The sequence below is a fragment of the Myxocyprinus asiaticus genome, chromosome 14 (assembly GCF_019703515.2).
Source record: "Myxocyprinus asiaticus isolate MX2 ecotype Aquarium Trade chromosome 14, UBuf_Myxa_2, whole genome shotgun sequence".
Classification (NCBI taxonomy): domain Eukaryota; kingdom Metazoa; phylum Chordata; class Actinopteri; order Cypriniformes; family Catostomidae; genus Myxocyprinus; species Myxocyprinus asiaticus.
Window position 1 is genome coordinate 21,996,779 of NC_059357.1, and position 19,926 is coordinate 22,016,704.

At 40.8% G+C, this 19,926-nt stretch overlaps 1 protein-coding gene across 2 annotated transcripts in view; it reads left to right on the top strand.

Moving 5' to 3' along the window:
- The window catches only part of LOC127451795 (proline-rich protein 12-like), a 29,186-nt gene extending 10,758 nt beyond the window's left edge, over nucleotides 1-18,428 (top strand). Inside the window, exons 2-16 of one of the 2 annotated variants that reach the window (XM_051716733.1) lie at nucleotides 1,074-1,228; nucleotides 2,105-2,266; nucleotides 2,393-6,888; nucleotides 7,037-7,240; nucleotides 8,313-8,387; nucleotides 9,050-9,842; nucleotides 9,954-10,456; nucleotides 10,584-10,700; nucleotides 11,993-12,126; nucleotides 12,252-12,913; nucleotides 14,349-14,468; nucleotides 16,185-16,282; nucleotides 17,449-17,580; nucleotides 18,046-18,141; nucleotides 18,278-18,428. In XM_051716733.1, coding sequence (XP_051572693.1) covers nucleotides 1,074-1,228; nucleotides 2,105-2,266; nucleotides 2,393-6,888; nucleotides 7,037-7,240; nucleotides 8,313-8,387; nucleotides 9,050-9,842; nucleotides 9,954-10,456; nucleotides 10,584-10,700; nucleotides 11,993-12,126; nucleotides 12,252-12,913; nucleotides 14,349-14,468; nucleotides 16,185-16,282; nucleotides 17,449-17,580; nucleotides 18,046-18,141; nucleotides 18,278-18,412 — 7,882 coding nt within the window. In that variant the 3' untranslated portion in view covers nucleotides 18,413-18,428. The remainder of the gene's footprint in view (nucleotides 1-1,073; nucleotides 1,229-2,104; nucleotides 2,267-2,392; nucleotides 6,889-7,036; nucleotides 7,241-8,312; nucleotides 8,388-9,049; nucleotides 9,843-9,953; nucleotides 10,457-10,583; nucleotides 10,701-11,992; nucleotides 12,127-12,251; nucleotides 12,914-14,348; nucleotides 14,469-16,184; nucleotides 16,283-17,448; nucleotides 17,581-18,045; nucleotides 18,142-18,277) is intronic. The other variant, XM_051716734.1, reaches the window with a different exon arrangement.
- The last annotated feature ends 1,498 nt before the right edge of the window (nucleotides 18,429-19,926 follow it).

A 19,926-nucleotide genomic window follows, 5' to 3' on the forward strand; every position in this document is an offset into this window, starting at 1 on the left:
AATCAATTGTGTGTGTGTGTGTATATATATATATATATATATATATATATATATACACACACACACACACTACCGTTCAAAAGTTTTGAAACACTTGACTGAAATGTTTCTCATGATCTTAAAAATCTTTTGCTCTGAAGGCGTATGCTTAAATGTTTGAAATTATTTTTCTAGACCAAAATATAATTGTGCCACCATATTAATTTATTTCATTATAAAACTACAATTTAATAAAAAAAAAAAAAAAGTTTTTGAAATTGATGACTTGGACCAAATAATAAAGAAAAGCAGCCAATAAGTGCCCAACATGGGAACTCCTTCAATACTGTTTAAAAAGCATCCCAGGGTGATACCTCAAGAAGTTGGTTGAGAAAATGTCAAGAGTACATGTCTGCAAATTCTAGGCAAAGGGTGACTACTTTGAAGATGCTAAAATATAACACAGTTTTGATTTATTTTTGATTTTGTTTAGTCACAACATAATTCACATAGTTCCATTTATGTTATTCCATAGTTTTGATGATTTTACTATTATTCTAAAATGTGAAAAAAAAAATTTTATAATAAAGAATAAGTGTTTCAAAACTTTTGACCGGTAGTGTGTATATGTATGTATGTATGTATGTGTATATATATATAATATATTACATTTACAACAATCTGCAGTATTTTCTTTTTTGTTTTATGGGTTCTGATCAATTTATTTTCTCCTGTCTAATACGGAAGAAATTGAAATTATAATTGTGGTAGGATGCTGAGAGGTAGTGTGTATGCTTACTAATAAAGTGTTGTTACAAAACAATTAACCGTAATTTTATATTGTGCAAGGAAATTTTTTTTGTATAATATAATATCCAAAATTAACATTTATTTTAATTTCCTTCTTGATTTTATGCAGTATACTGTACATTATACATCATTTCTATGTATGTATGATGCCCTGGACAAATAAAGATGTTCACACACCCCAATAATATAAAACATGAAGCTATTTGCAAACAATTACTCTGTTAAACTGTCTGTATCATTCCCTCTGTCAATCTCATTTGTTTTTTTAATCTTCTTTTTTTCAGTTTGGTTTATGGGAGTTCCAGATCCTCCCATCCAGACACAGAGCTCCTCCACCGCCAAACTTATGCCACACCACACCCCCTGCAGGGATATGCAACAAATCACCATCCAGGCAGTTCTGGACAGGGTGGGGCATGGGGTGCAGGAAGGAGCTTAGGTAAGGTCTACAAAATTTCATCTGTGTGAAGCTTGACTGATCTGTATACAGTATGATTGATTAGTATAATGATCCCGTTTACACCTGGTATTATCTCAGGTGATCCGATCACATATGATCAGATGAGAAACATGGCTGTTTACACCTGGTCACTCAAATGTGTCTTCTTTGACCACTTGGTGTTCAGATTTCGAGGGCAGAATCTCTGATTTTATAATGAAATACATCAATCACTATTTTAATGGGCTACTGCATGATAATAAACTGCAAAAAAGACAGAAAAGACCAAGAAAACGTGAAAAACCTGGCGCATCTCCCAGATGCAGTTGAAATTTAATCTAAGCACAAACGCAACATTTCAAGAAGAATTCTCAATTATTTTAATGGAATACCTGAATTAACCAAGCTTCAGATGTGTGTGCTTCTCATCTGTCACTGCATGTTGAACACACTGAAGAAGTTCCGTGAGATCTCGTGCATGTATATGTATGCGCTTTATCAAATATTCCGATCTGACCGTTATTTCCTTTTAAAGCCAGAAAAGTTTGCAACTCGTGTTAGAGCGCAATAGTTGATTGACAGGTAATAGGTGGTGTTTCAGTGCTGTCTGGGATGCATTAGGACGGATTAGCACTTAAAACCTCAAATGCGATGTGGTCACATGCATTTTTGACTAACTAATTATGTGGTTTTTATGATCCGATCAAAAACCGTTTTAAACCCCATTTACACCTGTATTTAACGCTGACCACTTGTGATCAGATCACCAAAATATCTTAATACTAGGAGTAAACAGGGTCATTGTGACATTTAAAGTCATTACACAAAAATTATGAATTTTTATTCTGTCATGTTAATAGTTATAATGTCTCTAAGGGCTCTCAGGCTTGTTTGATACTGGTCTACATCATGCCAGCTCCTCAGGACCAGATGCTTCAGTTATGAATTTGATCTCTGCTTTGGAATCTCGAGGTGCTCAGCCTCCTCCCTCTGCCTCTTCCCTACTCTCCCAGTTTCGCACCCCAACCTGGCAAACTGGTAAGTATTGATCTAAAGTTGAATACTGAAATATTTTATGATACAAAGAAAGTCATTTACATAAAAAATATTATTAACTGCTGAATCAGTTCCTTTTTCGTTTTCTTTCCTTCTCTGTTTCTGTAGCAATGCATACTCCAGCACCTGCAGAGCTATTCATTTCTGGTGCACTACCCGGCTCTGGCTCATTTCCCTCTTCCTCTGCTCTTTCGGCATATCAGCACCCTGCATCCTTCTCCGGGCGCTCCTTCCCTGGGGTGACCCCATCATTATCTCTGCAGGACACACCTACTTTCAGTCCTAATTCCAACGGTCTCCTGTCACCCCATGATCCTTTGCTACACATTAAGACACCCTCCCAGTCAAGTCTTGGCTTTGACCGTCTTCTGACTTCACAAAGTGGGGCTGCTTCGTATAGAGGGTCACAAGAGCCCACTAGTGCTCCCCCGCCACAGGCACCTGCATCCTCCTCAACACGCCACTTACCACCCCCTCAGTTTAATCTACTCTCCTCACAGCTTCAGGACCAGTCATCCCAGCTCTACAATTCTTCTGTATTTTCTTCTGCACCTGCGCCCCCACAACCTCCACAGTCCCAGGAAAGGGCCATCCCCAGGCAAGACAGTGTGATCAAGCACTACCAGCGGCCTTCTACTGCGCAGTCTCAACTTTCCTCTTCCACACCTCATCCTCTACAGCAATATCTCAGTTGTGGCGCACCAGGATACCAGCATATACCCCATCATCGGCATGGGGGAGTAAACCGTAGCCCACTGGGTGAACAGAGTCCATCATCTGACCCCATATCCTCTCCCCGTTCAGAACAGGTTTACCGCCCTATCATCCAGCCCCCATACACCTCCTCCTCAGTCTCATCCTCAGCTGGCTCAGGTGGTAGCATTGGAAAAAAAGGAAAGAGTTCCAGCTCAAGTAGTGGCTACTCTTCTTCTGGCTCTTCCTCATCTCGTACCCCTCACACTCCTCCTTCAGCTTCTTCCACCTCCTCTTCCTCCTCATCTGCCTCTAATCCTAATGTCTCATCAAGTACCTCCTCTGCACCCTCAAGACAGCAACCACCACCTCAGTCAGCACCGCAACCCCAACCCCCTCCACCTCCAACAGTATCATCCAATGCTACACAGCAGCAGCCTCCAAAACCTTGCTTGTCCACATATGGCTCTCCTGTTGCTCCCGTCAAACCAACTGCTGGCCTTCCTGGTCAAACCCCTCCACAGCAACAGTCATATTCACCAAGCCAGCCATCCTCCACCCACCTACCACAGCCATATGGTGGATTCAGTTCTCCACAGGCCCAAGATCTTGGTTCTAGCCTTGGTGGGTCTGGAAAAGCATATGGAAGTCTTGGATCAACAGAGCGTTCATTTTCAGCTGAGGTAGTCTATGGCTCTGATTCAGGATATGGTTCTTTGCCACCATCTCTTGGAGGGGCAGGAAGTCCATCAATGGGCTATGGTGGAACAGGACATTCGCCTGCCTTAATGGTGTCCGGAGGTGGTACGGGCACAACAAGCAGTACCACTGTCTCAGGAGCTGGTAGTTCAGGAAGTGTAGGTGGTGGTAGTGGTAGTGTAGCAAGTGGTGGTGCAGGATCATACCACCTCCCAGATTCTAGCCCTTTATCCTCAAGTAATTCTGGAATCATCCGCCCAGGTCTGCACTCCCCTGCGCCATCTCGCCCTGCACAGTCACCTGGAGGGAATGGGGGTAACAAGTACCTGTCCTCAGTTCTTTCCCCAGCATTTCTGGCTTCTCCACAGGGATATTCAGACACAAGAGTACCAGCCAAACAGACACAGTCTTATCATACAACACCACCAAAATCTAAGTCTGATTCTGAAATGCTTGGGGTAGAGAGATCCCAAGAAGAGGATGAAGAAGATGAAGATGACTTTTTGATCCAGCACTTATTGCACTCACAGAGTCCAGCACCCAACACCTCCCAGCACCTGTCTCAACAAGATCAACAGGTAGCCTCACAACAGCAGCAGTCCCAGTCCACACCACAGAGTAGAGATGGAGAAAAGAGTCTTTCCGCTTATGAGCTCAACAAGGAATCTGAGGAGCGTTACCATTTACTGAGTGTCATTCGGACAAATAATACCACCAACGGTGTGGCACCAGTTCCTGCTGGCTCTTGTGGTCCAGGAACAGGTTTAGAGAACCAGTTGGAGATGTCTCTGAAAAAGCAACAACAGACTAAGACTGGTAGAGTGCTCTCTGGAACTGGAGCAAATGGTGGTCGAAGTGCAGTTGATTCTTTGCCACACTCTCACTCACATGGTCAACACCCTAACCAACATGACTCTCTTGGTTCAGTGGTCCATTATGGCAGAGGAGACCCTTACACTCATCAAACCCATCAACATCACCCATCACACTCACAGCATTCTCAACATTCACAGCACCCTCACCCCCATTCAATGTCTCACTCTCATATGGATCTTAAGAAAGATCAGGATCCTTCAGAATTACCCTACCTGCGAAAGACACCAGACTTGCAACAGCGACAGACCCAGTCCTCCCTTGGCCTAATGGATTCCCCACCCGACCAGGCTCAGCAAACCTCCCAATCTCAACTTCTCCAATCTGCCCTTTCTCATACCACTCGTAACAAGATGGACAACCATCAGGTTTCTTCGCAGCAACAACACCCAATGAGTCAGCGGGCAATGGTTGGACAAACTGGTGGAATAGGCACTGGTGGCTCTGGAGGAGTAGACAGTCAGCCACAGACCTCACAGCTTCAACTCCAGCTCCAGTCCCAAACTATGGAGGCCCACTATGGACGTGAGGCTCATCAAAACCAAAGCCAGTCTAGTCACAATTCAGTTTCACCACTAGACATGCTAGAGAGATCTCTCTCCAGGACAAATAGCCGGGAAAGGACAGGGCCCTCTGACAGAGTTGGTGCAGGAGATGGGAGCACCAATGATCATCTCAGACAACAGCAACAGCATAGGATGTCCTCACACCATCAGCCCCACCATCCACAACAACCAGCAGCAGAGCTTCATGATTTCTTGTCTGAGCCTGATATGAGCATGTCAACCCCCTCTCATTTGCACCATTTGACCTCACATCATCCTCCCCCTCATGCCCACCATCAGCCACATCCTCGCCACCAACACCCTCACCAGCACTCTCACCACATGCAACCAACTTCTGGACCTTCACAGCCCCAAGCCCAGCCCAGGGAACAAGAGCCCCAGCCACAACTGGATCAGCTCAAAGAGCATCAATTTGATACTGGCAGTCCTGTGGGGAAAACAGCTCAGAACCAGGGGCAGAGCCAAGAGCAGCAACAGCGGTTTGTGCCACTGACCTCTATCTGTTTCCCAGATTCTCTTCTCCAAGATGAAGATCGATCATTTTTCTCAGGGATGGAGGATATGTTCTGCTCTGAGGACTACAAGGCTAGCTGTGCTGGGGGAGGTGAAAGTGCTGGGCAAGGAGGTCAGGATGGTGTGCCAGAGGCATGTGAAACAGTACAAGATAGAATGGATGCAGTTAAAACAACAGGTGGTGGAGGAGGTGCATATGATATTATGGGTCACCATGGTGATCAAGGCTATGGGCAGTATTGTCACAGCTTGTCTGAATCTGGCAATGGTACTATGCACTTAGATATGGACCCCATGAAATCCCATGAACTCCCATCCACTGTAAACACAGAACAGCTGGGCTTAATCCAGTCTCAGGGCCCAGGGCTTGGAATGGGCAGTACTGGGCATGTTGTGGACAGAACTGGAAACAAAATTATGAGCTCTGTAGGTATAGGGAGTGGTCCTGGCACAGGGGGACTTACCTCACCGATCTTTTGCTCCTCTAGGCCTAAAAAACTTTTGAAGACAAGCTCATTTCACCTCTTAAAACAGCGAAAAGATCATAATGCCCAACCACAGGCTAAGAAGAACTATGCCCAAGAATATGAGTTTGAGGATGATGAGGATAAAGCAGACATTCCAGCTGACATCCGCTTAAACAGTAGACGTCTCCCGGACTTGCTTCCTGATCTTGTGTCCAGCTGCAGAAAGTCTGGAGGTGGTTCAGGAGTTGGCAGTTTAAGCTCCTTGATGGGTGATTTAGATTTCTGCCACCCCTCAGGTTACCCATCACTTGGACCTCCCCCAGAGCTTCTCCCTCATGATGGCCCAAAGAAAAGAGGGAGGAAACCCACCAAACCTAAACGTGAGGGTCCACCAAGACCCAGGGGTAGACCCCGTATTCGACCTCTCCCTGAGCCTCCATATGGCAGGAGCATGATGGGACCTGGTGGAGAGATTAAAAAGGGTCGTGGTCGAGGAAGAGGGCGTGGAAGGAAGGATGATCACATAATGGAGATGCACAAAGACATAAACAAGGGGCAGAACTACCATCAACAAGCAACTCACCTTCATTATCAACCACAGTTACAACAGCACATGCACCACCATTTGCAACAACAGCAGCAGCATCAACCACAACATATGCACCAACAACAGCACATGCATGTACAACACCTTCATCAACAACAGCAACAGCATCAACAGCAACATCATCAACAACAACTTGCGCAACATCAGCCTCAGCAACAATATCAAGAGCCGATCAAACCAATCAAGGTGAGTGAATGGTTGCAATTAGCACCAATGGGAAGAATGAGTTTGTGGTAATGTTGGATCAGTGAAAGTGTAACCGATGCACAGTATACATTCTTTTGAGTAATAACTTTTATGTACACATTTAAATACGTAACTGTTTTCCTCCCAGATTAAGCTCCCTATTCCTTCCATGCCCTCATCTGACTCCCTGCTGAGGACAGACTCCCTGTCAAGTACAGATCCAGTTCTGTCTGATGGTTCGTTAGGATCTGCACCATCTCTTGGTTTGAGCCCAGGGCCCACTACCGGTATTGACATAAACAGAAATGATATGAACTGTGGTCAGGAAAAGATGAAGCAGAAACCCCAAGAGGTGAGTCTACTGCTTATATACATATATGCTTTTTAAACTTATGAATGTTGAAATTAAATAGAAAATGTATAAATAACACAAGATTAATCCAGTGCTTTACACAAAGCAGAGCAAAGGTCAATGCCATGGTTTTATATTTGACAAAATATGTTAATGCAATATCAGAAATCTTTAGAAAGGTCTATTGTACATACAACTTTTAAAATTTGAAACTGGTGAAAGCTTTCAAAAATCAGTAAAGACACAGAATTAATTACTGTGACAACCTCAATCTTTAAAACCTTTGTGATGAATTGAAAACATGTCAAACCATTTACTAGTTCATACTGGGTCTTTTCTTATGTCCTCAAATGACCTACAGATTTAGAACAAAGTTTATTGAAGGAGGAGCATTTGGAGGATGTCAAATACTTGTGGAAAACCTGCCAGGCCTGAGTTTTAGCAACTGTGATAGATTAATTTTATCAAAGCAGAATTGTTTGCTAAACGTTGTCTTTTCTTTAAAGTTTCTAAGGGATTTGTAGTCAAAGTGATTTTTGTTAACTGCACAGCATAGTTATACAGTATTATTCAGAATTATACTCAATAGAGGGGATGGGTGGGAAGCAGCATGTGCAATCAATTATGATTTATGCAAATGCAAAAGGAATTTCACTTACTGAGCTTTGACCAATCTTACCATGATTCAATGATAAGTAATCTGAAATGGATGTTACCAAACCCAGAAATAATCAACTACAGCAAATGAAGATTTCACAACTATACATTTTGAAACATGTAAAAGTCATAAAGGTTTTGTCCTTAATGGCAAAATGTAACACCTGCTGTAACATTATAAAATGTTGGCAGATCAAACCTATGTTCCCAAGTTTAATAACTCATCAGTATTTTTTAGCCTTAATCAAATGATGCCCTCATCCATATGTTTAAATTGCACTTGTGAATTGTCCTCTGTTGCCTGAGCAAGAGGTAGCCTCGGGAAAGAAGGTTGGAGCCAGTCTAAAATGTTAGGTGTAGATATGTACATGTTCTAGACATTTATATACAATATGCATGTTTTACTTATCTACAGATGTCCTGGGAGGAAGAAATGGATGAGCAAATGACCCCAGAGGCCTGGGCCACCATGGAGAAACTATCTGGCTCAGTAAGAATTTCATTAATTGAGGGAAAATTCTGCTACAAGATAATACACCATGCTATATTTTCCTCAAAGGACAAATGACTAAACTATAAATTAAATGAATTTGGATTCACCCAACACTTTCTTTATTTAGCTAAGGAAGAATTGGTCTCAGTGTATATTTTTGCCACTAGAGGGTGCAGATCACATAGACTAAGATGATTGGCAGGCCAACATGATGACTGCTTTCTTAAAAAATGCAATAAAAGAAAGGAAGAGAGCTGTTGCCAGGGTGGCTGTTGCTAAGGTTACTCATTCATAGTAACCGTCATCAACCACCCCATTGTTCAGTAAGGTGTATTACCTCTGCCTAGACACACCTAATGTAAGTCAGAGGGACTATACAGTGATTATTTATAATAAATATGCTAATATAAATAAAAGTACATTTCATTTATTGTAATTAATTTCTAAGGTATAAGATAGAATTTCTCTGATTGTACAGTGCATTACTTTATATTTCCTATTTCCCCTCATCTTTTTTATCTTGCCCTCCCCATCCCATTTCTTTTACTACTCTGTGCCTTTGCTTAAAATATCCATGCTTTTTGTCTCTCCTTTTCCTCTTACACTGCATATTGCCTTCTTCCACCCTCCCTTTATTTCTCGACATCTCGTACTCTCAGATGGAGGATAAGCCTTCGGAGCTAAAGTCTGGTTTCATAACTTCCTTTCTGGATTTCTTGAAAACGGGGAAGAAGCAGCCAGGCCCTGAAGCTCCACCTGGGCCACTCCCTGTGGATGGATGCTCCATAGATTCCTCTTTAATAAAGGGAGGCATTCGCCCATTATCACCACATCCTCCTCCTCCACCCCCACCTCCCCCCTTCGCAGAGAACGAGGGGGAAGGAAGCCTGCCTCTCACTAACTGCCCATCCCCCTGTAAAAGACTTGATGAGGAGTTCAAGAGAAACTTGGAGACCTTGCCATCATTCTCCTCAGATGAGGAAGACTCTGTCAGTAAGAACCAGGACCTGCAGAAGAGCATATCATCAGCCATTTCTGCCCTCTATGACACACCCCACAGCCTTACTGCCATTCAACCTCCACCCACACCATCACCACCCACTCCACAAGCAGAAACTCTTAACACCCCCCCGCCACCACCCCAACCCGAGTCTGACCCACACGCACGCACTGAACCTGAGACAGAGATATATGTGTCACAAGAGCTAGATTCACACTCACGACCCAACCCACATGAGGAGACACATGTTTCTGATGAGGATGAGGAAGAACCTGAGCAAGAGATGCATAAAGAAATGCAGCAGAAGAAAGATAGCGAGATTGAACCAGAAGAAGAGGAGTTTGAAGAGGAGAGGACAAGAGAAAAAGAGGAAGTAGGTCAAACAGGGACAGAGGAGAGAAATGAGGATGAGGTGGAAGAGTATGAAATGCAGGACGCTCCCAAGATGGATGGTGAGTATATTATTATATCTACAGTCAAACATTAAAATTGATTAGTCAAATATTAAGATCAAATATTAAATATTAATGCTTCACAATGTAAATTTCCTTCTCAACTTTTAGAATCTCCTTCTGAGCCTCCTAGTGTCCCTGCACCCCACTCTCCTCCATTATTTTCTCCTTCTCCCCCAACCTCCTCCTCCCCATCCCCTCTGCCTCCTCCTCCTCTCTCTATACCCTCCCCTCTTCCATCTCAAGAAGAAGAAGAGAATCTACAGCAGCAGCAACAACAGCCACTACTGCATAATTCCCTCCCTCCCAGTCCTTCTCCACCTGCTCTCCCCTCTCCCTCCCCACCTCCTCCCACACTCCCTCCCTCCACCACACCCCCACCATCCTCTTCTCCTCCTCCACCCGAAGAGCTGCCCCAACCCTCCCCAGACTCGCCCCCCACCCCTGAAGATGCCCCCACCCCTCAGATCACTTCATTGCACCTGGCTAAGAAGCAGTCCAATGCAGCCATTGCAGGAGAGAGTGAGGATGAAGACAGTGAGAGTGGGGGGGAGGGTATCTTCAGAGAAAGGGATGAATTTGTGGTGCGCACTGAAGATATTGGAACTCTTAAGGTGACCAATACAGTACAGTTCTAACTGCCCTTTGTATGTTAATTGTTTGGTAATATTGTGTGTGTGGAATTATTATTCAGAAATGGTGTGTAGTTATGCCTTAGCTCATTCTTTCGGCTCTTCTCAGCTGGCTCTGCAGACGGGGCGAGAACCTCCTCCAATCTGGAGGGTCCAGAAAGCTCTGCTGCAGAAGTTTGCTCCTGAAATCAAAGATGGACAACGGCAGTTTTGTGCTACCAGTAATGTGAGTGTCTTTTACAGTAAATTATAACCAATCACTGCATTTACAGTACATGCACAAGAATATTTTTAATATCATAATTTGGTCATATTATGATTATGTATGCATCTTGTTGCACTGGTGACTAGAAATCGGAATAAGACAGCTGGTATATGCCTTTTTTAACTGCAATTATTCAAAATATCCACTATAATGGAATAGTCATAATATCTGCACATATCTAAATGAAAGTAATAAATGAAAATTACATTTATTTAATTATTACGCTGAATTACTAAAAATTGATCATAGTAAATGGCAAAAGCAAGTATTTTCAGTGTATATATAAGAGAAAAGAACTTTAGTTTATTCTGAATAAGCTGATTACCATGTATGCAGAAATATTCCTATTGCTGTGGAGCATGTAAACCTCTTTTTCAGAATTAAGGCTTAACTAGAATGTGGATCTTAAAGGTATAGTTCACCCAAAAATTAAAATTCTCTCATGATTTACTCACCCTAATACCATCCCAGATGTGTATGACTTTCTATGACTTTCTTTCTTCTGTGGAACACAAAGCAAGATGTTTAGTAGAATATTTCAGCTCTGTCCACTTAATGCAAGTGAATATTTACCAAAACTTTGAAGCTCCAAAAAGCACATAAATGCAGCATCAAAGTAATCCAAAAGACTTCAGTTGTTTAATCAATGTGTTCTAAAGCGATCCAGTTTGTTTTGAGTGAGAACAGACCAAAATATAACTATATAACATATAGTATATATATAATATAACAATAAATCTTGACATCAGCAGTCTCTTTGGCAATCATTATTTCAAGCTTGATTACACTCCCTAGCACCGTCTAGCGTTCTGCGCATGCGTCAAACGCTATGAAGTTTAATCGAGCTTGAGATCATGATCATGCCTAGAGACTGCAATGGCATGATGTATAGTGAAAAATTAGTTATATTTGATCTGTTCTCACCCAAAATCGACTAGATGTTAAGAAGACGTATTGAAACACTGGAGTCATATGGATTTCTTTTATGCTGCCTTTATGTGCTTTTTGGAGCTTCAAAGTTTTGGTACCCATTCACTTGTATTGAATGGACCTACAGAGCTGATATATTCTTCTAAAAATCTTTGTGTTCTGCTGAAGAAAAAAAGTCACACATCTGGGATGGCATGAGGGTGAGTAAATGAGAGAATTTTCACTTTTGGTTGAACTATTCCTTTAATAGGTAAATGATGTGCATGTACTCCATCACAGCCACCATGCACTCACACTTTCTGTTCTTTCTTACTCTTTGGTAGTATCTGGGCTACTTTGGAGATGCGAAGATGCGTTATCAGCGCTTGTATGTAAAATTCTTGGAGAATGTGAATAAAAAGGATTATGTTAGAGTTTGCTCACGGAAACCCTGGTATCGGCCCAGTCTCACACTGAGGTAATTTCACCATAAATGACCTTCTGGAGCTGCGTTGGTCCTGTGATGTATAGCACTTAATACAGGAGTTAATTCAGTATCATTGTGTATATGAATGATGAAATGAATGTCCTTCTTCCCACCAGGCGCCAGTCTCTTCCCAAGCCTTCACCTGTACGTAGCCTGACTCCACCGCGCATGGAACGAGAGGATAGGAAGAAGGAGAGAGAGAAGCAACGGGAGAAAGGGCAACGCGAAGAAAGAGAAAAGGAGAAAGAGCGAGAAAGAGAACAGGAAAGGAAGAGAGAAAGAGAGAGGGAGCAGATGGAGAAATCTAGGAGAGAAAAGGAGAAAGAGAAGGAGAGGGTGAGAGAGCTTGAAAAGCAAAGAGAGAGAGAGAAAGAAAGGGAGAAACAAAAAGAAAAAGAGAGGGAAAAAGAGAGACAAAAAGAAATGCAGAGAGAGAAAGAAAGAGAAAAACAAAGAGAGAGGGATAGGGAAAAGGAAAAACAAAAGGAGAAGGAGCGAGAAAGGGAAAGGGAGAGGCAAAGAGAAAAGGAGCGAGAGAAGGAAAAGAAGCTCCAAGAGAGACAAACTGAAGAGAAGCTGGAGAGGAGAACTGCAGTTGTAGATCGAGGGAGGGTCAAAGATGAGAAAAGAGTAGGAGAGAAGAGAGTTGAACGGACAAGGTGTAAACCTGTGAAAGTAAAGTCAGAACCTCCACCCAAAAAGAGGAAAAAGTGGCTGAAAGAAATGCCCTACTCCTCTGATTCAGACTCCTCTGCTGATCCACCCAGTGAGGATGAAGGTGTGTTTCGCTTTACGAATATTAAGTGCAATTACCTGTGTGGCCATTTGTATGGTGTCACAGAAACAAAACAGAGCATCTTCATCTTCATTCAGTGTAACTGCAGTATCTGTTCTGTAGTTACCATACTGCATACAACACAACACCACAAAACATCTGGAGGTAGCTACACATGTAGTGCTTATAATTGACTGTTTGTTAATTCAGTTGTTAAATACTTTCGGCACACTGTTACCAAATTTAATGGCACTAAGTGGATTGATTTTTGTGACCAATAAAGTGATGCCTCATTAACAGTGTTGAGTAAGTTACTAAAAAAAGGTAATCCACTACAAATTACCAACTACTTATCTAAAATTATAATCTGATTACTCATTAGTAAAGTAATCACATTACTAATTACTTTTAAGTTACTTTCTAAAACACTTTGTTTTTCTGCTCAAATTCAAAAGTGTCTATTTTCTCCTTGTTCATTGTTGCACACCCTTGAGCTATCACAGAAACACAAACAGATATGAACATATAAATTCACATTTTAACTGTATTACCCATTAATAATATTTTTTTAGAAATATTTGTAACCCAAGTAATGTACTTTAATTGAATTATTTGTAACTGATCTGATTACAATAATTTAATGTAATGCACTACACTACTTATTTGTAACGAAAAGTAATTAGATTGCAATAACTAATTACTTTGTAATCCAATTACACCCAACACTACTCATTAGTAGTACCAAACATTGCAGAGATTTTAGGGACATTCTGGTAGAAACTGTGACTGGAAATAAAATAATGTTTAAAAATCTGTAATGTAATTAGCAAGGTATGTAATAATATTCAGTTTAAAATTTCAGTTTACAAAATGCCAGCATTCACTAACAAAATGAGTACTAAAAGAACTACAAAAGTACTACAAATGTACAGTTTTTTGGACATACCATGTTAGTACCATGTTATTCTTTGAAGTACTTGGGAGTATGATAAACAAAATTATGGTACATGCATATGGTAAATCATTCAGTTCCATGGTGTATATCAAAGTACCATGGTATTGCCATCAGATACCATCACTGTACCTTGGTTCTGGCACTGTACTTTTATGAAAGGGTTGTTATGGTCTTTGGCACTTACAGACTCTAAACCAGCATAAGGTTAAGGCCAAACCAATTGCTAAATATTGTTGACTGTTAATTGACTGATATTTAGATGTATTGACAATTAAAGACATTACTGTCTCTCTACAAATGGGCAGACTGTTCTTCATAGTGGATATAGAATATAGTTCTGACTACTTAGTGGCAATTTCTGGTATCTAAGTGGAGCCAAAAGTAAATAGTTAAAGTGTGCGTGTTTAAGTATTTTGATGTGTATTGTCAGTTTAATAATGCTTTTGCATCTGAACCATGTAGCTCTCTCTGTGCCATCCACAGTGTCCATACGCAGTGGGATGAACAGTCGGGCCATGAGAGAGATGTTCCGTAGTTATATAGAGATGCTGGTCAGCACTGCTCTGGATCCTGACATGATCCAAGCTCTGGAAGAAACCAATGGTGAGAGGACATTATTTGGTTTAGGATGAATTGAACAAGTGGGGGATTGGAGTAGGGTGATTAAGAGATTGAAGGATGGAAAGAGGAGTTTCATAGAGTAAGGGTGGTTGAGAGAGACTGGAAAAATAATGGCAAGGAAAAGATGCAAAGAAAATAGGAGTGGGAAGTAGGGTTGCACGTTATACTAATGAAATATTTCAATACCAAAAAATGAAAAAAATCGTATGATTATGATCTTGTTATTTTCGGTACCATACTAAATTATATGGCTATTAGAAAAATTGTATTACTGCTGCTGTAATCTCTGTCATCTGTTTCACACACACACACGCAGAGAGAGATCGTGCGTGATGCTCATAATGTGTGTGATCAGTATACTGTATGAGCGGCTGTGGACAATAAACTCCATCTCCAGTGAAGCTCTGAGATTTCAGCTCGCAAGTATTTCAGCATTTCATTTGGAATGGGAAGCTTGTTTGAAACAACTGTCAAAAACATAAAGAACTCAAGGGTCCACCAAAAAAAGGTTCCACCAAAATAAAAGCTCTATTCAATTAGATGCATGAAATTGAAGACATTATGAAAGAAAAACTGTATATTAAAAAAATTATATTCATAGTAGCAATAATATTAATAATACCAATAATTTTAACACATTGTATAATGGTTTAAAAAAGTTTACTGAATATCAGCATGCTTTGAAGCGTGAACTCCGGGAAGCTCTGTTGTGCAGCATTTTATTTGACCTAAAATAAAATTGCAATTTTTGTTGACAATTAATTATTATAATTTTATTTGATTAAATATTTGTATTTATTTGATTAAACACTGTTTTGATAACATTTAATTAAACCATTAAACATGGAATCCAGAAAAAATATAATGGAAAATGCAGAATTTGCAACTTCAAGACTTTATGCAGTATGCCATTTACTATGAAGTCCTTTTCTGTATGATTTCATCAGTAATCTGAGTCTATTTATTTGTTGCCTAAGTATTGATTTAGTATCAATAGTGAGGAACCAGGGCTGGTAAAGTACCGAAGCTAACATTTTGTTATCGGAGAAACCCTAGTGGAAAAATACAGTAAGTTGTGAAGTCATAAAGTTACATAAAGGTTAGAATATATTTATGGGGGGGTCTGGGTAGCTCAGCGAGTATTGATGCTGACTACCACCCCTGGAGTCGCGAGTTCGAATCCAGGGTGTGCTGAGTGACTCCAGACAGGTCTGCTAAGCAACCAAATTGGCCCGGTTGCTAGGGAGGGTAGAGTCATTTGGGACAACCTCCTCGTGGTCACTATTAGTGGTTCTCGCTCTCAGTGGGGTGCGTGGTAAGTTGTGCGTGGATCGCGGAGAGTAGCATGAGCCTCCACATGCTGTGAGTCTCCGCGGTGTAATGTACAGCGAGCCACGTGATGAGATGCGCGGATTGACTGTCTCAGAAGCGGAGGCAACTGAGATTTGTCCTCCGCCACCCGGATTAAGGTGAGTAACCACACCACCACGAGGACCTTCTAAGTAGTGGGAATTGGTCATTCCAAATTGGGAGAAAAGGGGATAAAAAAAAAGATTATATTTATGTTCCATTCTTTGTACTGACCAATTATTTTGAACATACCTATACTGACAAATATTTCTCCAAAATGCATGCTTGGGCAATTTAACAAACGAAATACCAATGGATTATCACTGACTCCTCTCATTTTGTCCTCAGATGAGCTTTATCTCCCACCTATGAGGAAGATTGACAGTATCCTCAACGAACAGAAACAAAGACTGTTGAGGAGGGTCAACATGTGTGTTCAGCACCAGGTAATATTGGCTCTCACTAATACTTAAATGCCATTAAATGTAGTCTCGCTTAGCCTTGTGACTTGCGCCATAAATTCTGGTCCACATTATTCTGGCCAAGAACCCTAAGTGCCCAACCACAGTAAATTTTGTGTTGTACTGTGCCTTACAGGGGCAGGATTATATAAATTAGATTATACCACAACACAAGACTAGCAGGGAAAATAAATTCAAATACAGAGAACACTAAAAATAGAGGAAAATGTGTATAGACGTTGTCATCCAAAAATAGTAAGTATTGATTATTCACTGACATAACTCAGAAAATAAAGCAGAATAAACAGTTTGTTGATTGTGGATATCTAGTATCTAAGTGCCAAGAAGTGCCTTCTTAACACAACTTTGTTGATCATTGAGAGAGGTGGCATTGAAAAGCTGACTGAAAGTAAAAAACCTGTGTGCCCTGACTCCCGGAAGTTGAGTAGCACCAGCCAGTCAGATTGGAACTGGTGACCGTAGGTCAGTGAACGGACTGTGGGTGGCCTGAGGCTGAGACTACACTCATTGAGCACTTTATTTGGAACACTATGGTCCTAATAAAGTTCCCTAAGTGGTCTTCTGTTGTAGCCCATCTGCCTCAAGCTTCGACGTGTTCTGAGATGCTATTCTGCTCACTACAATTGTACACAGTGGTTATCTGAGTTATCGTAGCCTTTTTGTCAGCTCCAACCAGTCTGACCATTCTCCGCTGACCTCTCTCATCAACAAAGAGTTTTCGTCCACAGAACTGCCACTCACTGGAAGTTTTTTGTTTTTGGCACCATTCTGAGTAAACTTTAGAGACTGTTGTGCGTGAAAATCCCAGGAGATCAGCAGTTACAGAAATACTCAAACCAACCCGTCTGGCACCAACAATCATGTCTTGGTCGAAATCACATTTTTTCCCCATTCTGATGGTTGATGTGATCACTAACAGAAGCTCCTGACCCGTATCTGCTTGATTTTATTTATTGCACTGCTGCCACATGATTGGCTGATTAGATAATTGCATGAATAAGTAGATGTACAGGTGTTCCTAATAAAGTGCTCAGTGAGTGTATATTAGAGTACTCAAGTCCTCTAGAAACTTTTGTGTTTACTGGAACACATCATGCTGTATCTCACTCTCTCTCATTTCTCTCATGTAGGAGGTACTGCACATGTTCCCTCAGATGACAGCAGACCCCCTGGACTCTGGAGCTGTTAAAGTGCACCTGGGTGGTGAGAATTACAATCGTAAAACCCTCAATAGAGTCAAAAGGAGCCTTCCCAAACAGCAGGTATGTTTCTCATTTAACCAGTTTTTATTGATGAGCTGTTCCCATGGTCATGGAAAACCTGGAAATATCAGGAAATTTTATTTATTTTCAGGGCCTTGAAAAGTCATATAAATGAATAAAATCATAAAAGTCTAGTTTCTAACTAGAAATGTTTCTACTGGCTAGATATTGCTCTTTTGTAGAGCAAAACTTAGGGTGATGTTCGATTTGTGAGTGAAGAATTTTTTTTTTTTTTTTTTTTGTTCTTTTCAATTAGTTGGACAAAATGGTTCACAAACTCTTTTAAATGTTCCATTAGCAAATTGGTCTAAAACACGATGATTTTTAAATATCCTGTCTGTAGTCACAAATGACTGTAAAGGTCATAAAAAGGTCATTGAGATTTATTGGTCATAAAGTGTGAGAACCCCTGGGTTTTAAAACTATTTCCTTGCTTGTAACACCCCATTTGTATCTGCCTGGCAGGACCTGAAGCTATCAACAGAGACTTGCCGAATATACAGTCTCTATCACTCTCTCCACCACTACAAATATCATACCTTTCTGCACTGTAAAAAGGAGGTATGCAGAAATAAAGAACACATGATTATTTCACTGAGATCCTTTGAGAAATACATTGCTGTATCAGATCATTTTCTCAATGCAGTTTATTAGCTCATCTTTCCGTAAAACCCTTTCTATGGTCTTCCTTCCTCAGACGGACAGTATAGAACAGGCAGCAGAAGATCCAGGTCAGGAGGAGGTGGTACAGCAGTGCATGGCCAACCAGGGCTGGCTAGAGACTCTATTCAACTCCTTCACTGAACTGCTGACGCTTAGCACCAAGGCTTAAGATTCAACTGTCAGAGTTCAAAGTGCATCCCATTTGGAGAGAGGAGAACTCTGAACTAAAGGTCCTCCAGGTCGCAGGAAAATGAGATGTTCCTTTGCAGAATGTGTACGGAGCCTGTGGCAGTTTAAGCTGCATTTTAACATAGAAATGTTTTTGTAAAGCTTTTCATTTCTCCTTTTCATTATATGTTAGCTCCCTGCCATGGGAGCCCAGGGAGACAAAATGAAAAAAAGAGTGAGAATGTGTAGAAACAAATAAAGATAGTGCCAAAGGGAACAGGGTTGAAAACCTTACAGGTCCGTGTTTTGGCAGTGAGGTGCGCTTTGAATGCTATGTTCCATGCACACACTTATATATAAATATGTATTATGAACAATTATGATTTGTATTATTTATACATGGACATTTACACATGGTTACCTCCCAAAGCTGGTGCAGTTTTCTATTATTAATCTGAATAATAATGCTCATGTTTTATGAGGGTGAACATGAAATGGGCCACCCTTAAACCCCAATTCTTCCTGTCCCCTAAAAGGACAAGGCGGACAGGATGTGGACATAAGAGCGGTATCAAAGCAGTGTGTAGTTCCTTTTTGTCAAAAAATAAATAAATAAAAAATAGAGCAAAGGAAAAATGTATTTAAAATAAAAAAGGTGTTCTTTCTGTTTGTTCTTTTAAAGAAAATGCGGAAAAGGAGGTGTATTTGTTTGTTTTCTCAAAGAAAACATGATGCAGAGGGATGTAATAGTTTTTAAAGTGTTCAAAATTTCTGTGTTTACTGTTTGTTTTTTATCTGTTGGTTGTTTACTATGATAATTATTGCTATTATTATGATTATTTTGTAGGTTTGCTCCTCTGTAAATATTGTACAGTTGCTTCAGTCTCTCTCTACCTGTCCCTCATCTGTACATGAATCCTCCTGTATTTGACAAACGCAAATAAAAGAAAAGAAAAAGGAATTTATGAAAATGATGCATTTTCACATGAGACTGCCTTTTGAGTTTTTTTGTTTTATATATATATATATAAAAGCTAGTATTTTGTAATTTGCAGGGATATTTGCACATGGAGGGAATAGGTTTGAAAAGAAGCAGAGGAGCAAAACAACCTGCTCTAATGCTCCCTCTAACTATTGCAATTAGAGTCACAGAAGTTTCTAGTGCTGACTAAGTATTGTGGAAATGAACAAAATCTCTCTGGGGATTTGAAGAATGACATTATATTTATTTAGCATTCTCATTGCAGAATGCCATCATTAGATTCCAGCCTCAGCAGTTCTCTTCAAGGTAAATATTCCACTCCTTCTAGAGGAAGAAAAATATGTAGATCTGCATTTCCTGTTGTTACCATGGTAACATAACCATGGCAACACCAGCAGCATTTTCCAGGAGTATTTGTCTGTCTTTGGTGTGATGGCTGTCTCTCTGTCTCTTTCTCATTTGCTTTTAAGTATCTTCCTATTTGACTGCTTCTAACTCATATTGTGATATTCAGTCTCACTCACAAAATTGAT